Source organism: Daphnia pulex, chromosome 9, assembly GCF_021134715.1.
Source record: "Daphnia pulex isolate KAP4 chromosome 9, ASM2113471v1".
NCBI classification, from domain to species: domain Eukaryota; kingdom Metazoa; phylum Arthropoda; class Branchiopoda; order Diplostraca; family Daphniidae; genus Daphnia; species Daphnia pulex.
The window spans coordinates 5,726,025-5,731,772 of NC_060025.1; the positions used below are offsets into that span (position 1 = coordinate 5,726,025).

The following is a 5,748-nucleotide window of genomic DNA, read 5'->3' on the forward strand; positions in this document are numbered from 1 at the left end:
AAGATAAGAATTCGAATCGTTCCTTGGCTATCCACTTTCAAAAGTGGCAATGCTGTGTAATAGGCACAGAATGCCTTCTGGCTATGTTGGGTGGGTGGGTGGGTGGAAGCTTCCCCAACACTTGCAGGGGCGAACGTACGTTGAGTGGCCGTAACTTACGTAGGCTATGTCCAGGAATAATCATATAAAGAGCACAGCGTATCATCAAGGGACTAAGATCCAGCCTGTTGTGGATCAAGTATTTCTGCCGGAACATGTCGATAACGTAAAACTAGAAGCTAGGTGAAAACGAAAGTGTTCCGTTTTCCCCGTCGTTCACACACGGACGAACGATAGTACTGCCGCCGTTTTTATCACTTAGAAGAGTCTACTCTTTTAATGTGGGTCAAATAAGCGGGTACAAGGACTTCCAGATAGATATAGGCCTACAGCCGGTTCATCTTCATGAGATTTATCCTCCAGTTTCTCTCTTTTCATTGGAATAGAAATAAAAGGAAATTATACAATCAATCGAGGCAATAAAGCTAATAAGGTGTACCAAAATTATAAATTTCAATAGTTTTGCACGATTTCCAATGAATGGTGACTCAACTTGTTAATCATACTAAATTAAAACGGACTGTACGTATTCTCCTTCCGCAGAAAGTAAACAAAAAAAAATACTTAATCCAGTAATTTTTTTTCTAATTTTGAAAAGAAACGATAAAAAGTTGACCGCAATGGCTCCAAGGGACAAAAGGAAACTGTGTTTTTCGAGACTTTCAATGCATATGTGGGTTTCTCAGGGAAGAAATAAAGAAACGGAATAATATAATAAGTAAGACTACTTTACTCTTTATTCTCTCTCGCTCTCATGAAAATATATGTGTCCTACTAGTTCCCGAATTCCATACCAGTCCATACTGAAGACAGGGCAATCCATTATGGGCTCTAAATCCCTCTAAATCCACTAACCTATTATAAAATTTAATTATTTCAGCTAAAGTATATTATGATTTTAAAGTGTATACCTGGAGGCTTCGAATAAAACTGGTCCTTGGAACCATCCCAATAGGACATGCACCGTGACAAGCGAAAGATAGCAGAATCAAATGTCGAGAAAACCAGAAAGTCATCAGCGGTTATACAGTTTTATATAGAGGACTCGGAATGTAGGGATTCTACACTTTTTTGCCCTAATGCTCCTCAATGCCCAAATAACATTCAAAGGGTTCAGTAAATTGCAAATTTGTGTGACGGAGGGCCAAATTACTCTTGTCCCGGTTCAATACATATCATATTATGGTTCAATCATTCAGATAAGTCTGGTTAGCTTATAAGTTGACGCCGCGTAACCCGCGTTGCATTGTACTCTTGAACCACCACTGTATCCACATTAAATTAGAATATGACTGGCAACAACTGTCGAGAAATTACGCTTGCCATATTTACATTTTCATTCCCAATTCCATAGATTACATTACAATTCCTAAAAATGTTATCAGCAATCGTTTTTTCCCTCGTTGCGTCTCTGCAGCGCTTATTTTTTCGTCAAACTTGTCATTCGAGCCAGAGAGGGTTATCGCCGTTTTCGACACCGTCGCATCACTAACACCACTAAAGGGAAGCAAGAGTGCCTCGCTGCGATAAATTTCCACTTAGTATGAGATTTTTTTTTCTCTGTCTCGCTTAGTCTGGGAAACTCCATGCGATAAAGCGAGTGACGTTGAACCTATAAATCGTTGACTGACCATTTGTGACACATCCGTCAGAGCTCGACGTTGCTTAATACTCGACAGTGCATGTCTAGTAAAAACTCCTTTGTCCTCATCCCACGCCGATGGTCTGTTTACTATTTTCTTGTGGGAAGTTTGGCAATATCCCTGTTGTTTTTCGCGACTGGTTACGATGTTGGTCGCGAATTGCGAAAAAAACAAAACCCGAAATATTATAAATGAATCCCGTTGATACTTACACATTGGTCAGTTTACCACATATTTTCTTTCTTCTTGATGCAATGTGATTATTTTTAACCTATTTTAGTCGATTTAAGCATGAGGTAATAAGAGCATGAACAATTTCATTCAAATATATTTGATTTCTACAAAAGTTAACTAACGATGGATTGTAACAGCTCATCATAATATTTGAACTTTTATGAGTTCTTTTGGGGGACAGCAATGGTAATGGTCTTGACTTCCAAGTAGTGATGCAGTCCCTCTTCACCCCTACAAATAATAAATTTATTTTATTTTATGAATTGCATGTTAAGTCAACGTCGAAAACAAATACGTACAATTCCCTGCCTTGGCCAGACATTTTGAAACCGCCAAATGGTGTCTGAGGCATGGTGGCGTCATAACAATTAACCCTGTTTCCAAAAAAATGTGATGTCATAAATATGAAGCTCGAAAAATATATCGCAGATCGATTACCAAACAGAACCAGCTTCAACCGCCTGGGCGAATGTAAGGGCCGTATTGATATCCTTAGTTAGTACACCAGCAGCAAGACCTGAAAAAAAAACGCGAAAAATGTTGTCATAAAGGCCTTAATCAACAGGAAAAAAATACAAATATTATTACCGTAACATGTGTCATTAGCGCGCTCGATTAACTCCTCCATTGTGCGAAATTTGAAAATAGTCTGAACGGGGCCGAAAATCTGAATTCAAAAAAAATTATGAATAATTACGTACAATATTACGAAACATTAAAACGTGCTTACGTACCTCCTCTCTTGCTATACGCATGTTATCTGTCACATCTGCAAAAACAGTGGGTTCAACGAAAAACCCTTCGGTTCCCCATTTATTACCGCCGCACGTGACCGACGCTCCTTCTTTCTTGCCAGAATCGAGCAGCTCAAGAATTTTATTATATTGCTCTTCACTAACCTGCATACGGTACAATTCCACGTATAGATATTACAATAGTGAAAAGTTGGCTTATTAACCTGAGGTCCTTGTTCTACTCCCTCGTCAAAAGGATTGCCAACTTTGCGTGCAGCGGCCATAGCGGTAGCTTTCTTGACAAATTCAGCATAAATGTCCTCGTGAACAAACGTACGCGAACCTACATTGATAGCGTGCGTTAAAGATATTTTAAATAAACCTAAAAATTTGACCAACCTGCGCAACAGCATTGTCCCATATTGGCGAAAATTGCATTATAACAAATGGTGACAGCTTCATCCACTATAGTCAGCAGGCATCGAGAAATAGGACTTTTATATTAAAATTGAAAAAAAGGTCTTAACATTTAAATTTCTTACAATCGACATCGGGAAAAACAACGATAGGACTTTTTCCTCCTAGTTCTAAGCTGACTCGCTTCAAGTTGGATTTGGCTGCGGTCTCCATGATTATTTTTCCCACCTTGAATACATTTGTTAGACATAGGCTACTCTAGAGGTAGGAATACACACGAGGTATTGTTATACCTGAGTTGAACCAGTGAAAGCAATCTTTTGGATATGTTGGTGATTAGCTAAAGCCGCCCCGGCCGTTTCACCGAAACCATTGACAACGTTGATCACACCTGTGGGAAAACCGGCCTATGACGGTTGAGCGTAAATTTGCCTTATTAAATAATCGTAAATATAGCTTAATTTATAGGTTTCAAACCAACCTCAATCGATAAGTGAGCCAAATAGAGAGCAGTTAATGGGGTCTGCTCAGCGGGTTTGAGGACAACTGTGCACCCAGCAGCTAACGCCGGTCCGAACTTCCATGCACACATCTTTAGGATGTCGAAGAAAGATTTTTTTTTTTTTACAATTAACAATATGAATTATGTGGCACAACATAAATAGTTATATATTTACCAACACTGGGTAGTTCCCTATTTAGGAAAACGAAAGAATTAATGTACTAATTCCGTTATTGTATATGGCAATATAAAATAAACTTTCATACATGGGATGATCTGGCCGACGACTCCAACAGGTTCCTTACGCGTCACGACGAAGATGCTGCCATCTTAGCATTCAGAAATGCAAATAAGTTAATCAATGTGGACCACAAATGGTCAAGAAATATTACCTGCAGGAATCGTTTGCCCGTGAATCTTATCGCTCCATCCTTTGCATTTAATTTAAATTAAATTAATAGATTATAATTTACTGTATTAAAATTTTTGAAACTACCGGCGTAATAACGAAGACAGTTGACTGCACAGACCATATCAAATTGAGCTTCGGCCAATGGTTTTCCATTATTAAGAGTTTCCAGGGCAGCCAGATAATCGGCATCTCGTTCAATGAGATCCGCTAGCTGTATAGTTCAATTTCAATGAAAGCATTACTGGAACTGAAGTCACTTTCAGGCAATAACTAATATGTCAAAGACCTTGTTGATGAGACGGCCACGATTCGAAGCATCCATAGTACGCCATGTCGAACCAAATTTGAATGCTCGTCGAGCTGCCTCAACGGCGATATCTACGTCAGCCTGTGTGGTGGTAATCACGTGAAATATTTTTAGTTCACAATCAAATACAAATCTTCTCCAATATACAAACAAAACTGTTTCACAAACAAAAATGTGGAGATAATAAAAAGTAGCGGTATATACTTTATCGCCTTCAGCTACGTCGCACAACTTCTTGCCAGTCGATGGATTGATAACAGCAAACTTCTTGCCACTAACCGAATCAACAAACTTGCCATCGATGAACAACTTGGGTTGGTATGGAAAAACAAAATAAAAGTACAAATTTTATTAGGTTATTAAGTTTGTTTTCAAGTGAAACCAGACAAGTGATTATTACCTGTGTGAATTTAATTTCGGGTTGAGCAGTCATTTTCCAAACGTGGAGGATGCAAGAAGACGATGAGTTTAAGTTGAAGGCTACAATTCTGTCTGGCGAGAGAATGGAGACTGAGACGTGTTGCCAAGCTGAAGCTGTGTATATAATCTATATTCTACCCGGCAGAGTTTTAAGGCGTGTCAACGCTAAGGCGGGAAATGAAGTTGTCCTTGGTCATACAGTTTACGTTGTCTGTCGTTAGGCGGGTTATGCAAATATTAAATAACAGATATGGCTATGGATACTGATATTCTCTATCGATCAATCGATGTCCTTCAAAGCATTTTAGTCAAAATATTCATTTACACTTAGAAACAACGTAGAAATAGCGACATTTTATATTTAACGTATCAGCTACGTTTTCGCTACTTTTGGCTTATCATTAAATTATTTTCAATGGTCAAATGTGAGACGAATTCCACCAGAGAAAAGCCTTTGTGGTTAAATTTAACCTTTTCGGGGTAGTCTAAAATAAGGGGGAAAAAACCTTTTCCTATTTTTCCTCGTCTTAATTTTGACTTCATCCAAAACGTTGTTCCTATTCTAATTAGGACATGTCCTATTTCAAGGCCTACTGCGGATATTTAATTTGGCAGTTATCCAGCTGACCAGCGCAGACGAGCGCAGACCGGGTATCCCCCTAGAATTGGAAAAGAAAAAAAAATAGAACATGTTACGAAGGATAGTAGACTAGCGTAGACTAGCGAAAGCACGAGGAGATCTGTAGTTTTGCATTGAAAACATGAAGGTCGCCAAATGTTTCTGGTTTTGATTTGAAATACAATAAAAATCAAGGTTGGTTGGTATACTTTATACTGTAGTTGGAGTAGATACAGAGCTGTACTTTTTTTTTTAGATATTTTACACGAATTCACTTGATAAATTATCATTGACAATGTCGCCATAGACGTATCAAACTGTCGTAAATAATGGATATGTGCTGTTGCGGTGTGACATGTTC

The 5,748-nt window shown here is 38.5% G+C and overlaps 1 protein-coding gene across 1 annotated transcript; it reads right to left on the minus strand.

The window, feature by feature from the left end:
* Window positions 1–811: 811 nt before the first annotated feature.
* On the minus strand, window positions 812–4,938 carry LOC124202923 (aldehyde dehydrogenase, mitochondrial-like). The gene is made up of 18 exons (XM_046599443.1): window positions 4,749–4,938; window positions 4,553–4,657; window positions 4,328–4,429; window positions 4,126–4,252; window positions 4,022–4,060; window positions 3,896–3,958; window positions 3,805–3,821; window positions 3,609–3,719; window positions 3,421–3,534; window positions 3,253–3,355; window positions 3,110–3,175; window positions 2,935–3,053; window positions 2,711–2,875; window positions 2,565–2,643; window positions 2,415–2,493; window positions 2,276–2,350; window positions 2,080–2,207; window positions 812–879 (listed from the first exon to the last, which is right to left on the minus strand). Exons 1-17 carry the CDS (start codon window positions 4,779–4,781, stop codon window positions 2,135–2,137), a joined length of 1,470 nt encoding a protein of 489 aa, XP_046455399.1. The 5' UTR covers window positions 4,782–4,938; the 3' UTR covers window positions 812–879; window positions 2,080–2,134.
* Between the last annotated feature and the right edge of the window lie 810 nt (window positions 4,939–5,748).

Bases quoted from the DNA above. Each gene is read 5' to 3' on its own strand.
- LOC124202923 (XM_046599443.1), bottom strand. From the start codon at position 4,781: ATGACTGCTCAACCCGAAATTAAATTCACACAG. The intron at 4,658-4,748 runs GTAATAATCACT...TACCAACCCAAG, and splicing joins CCGAAATTAAATTCACACAG to TTGTTCATCGATGGCAAGTT. The intron at 2,351-2,414 runs GTAATCGATCTG...TTTTGGAAACAG, and splicing joins GTTGAAGCTGGTTCTGTTTG to GGTTAATTGTTATGACGCCA.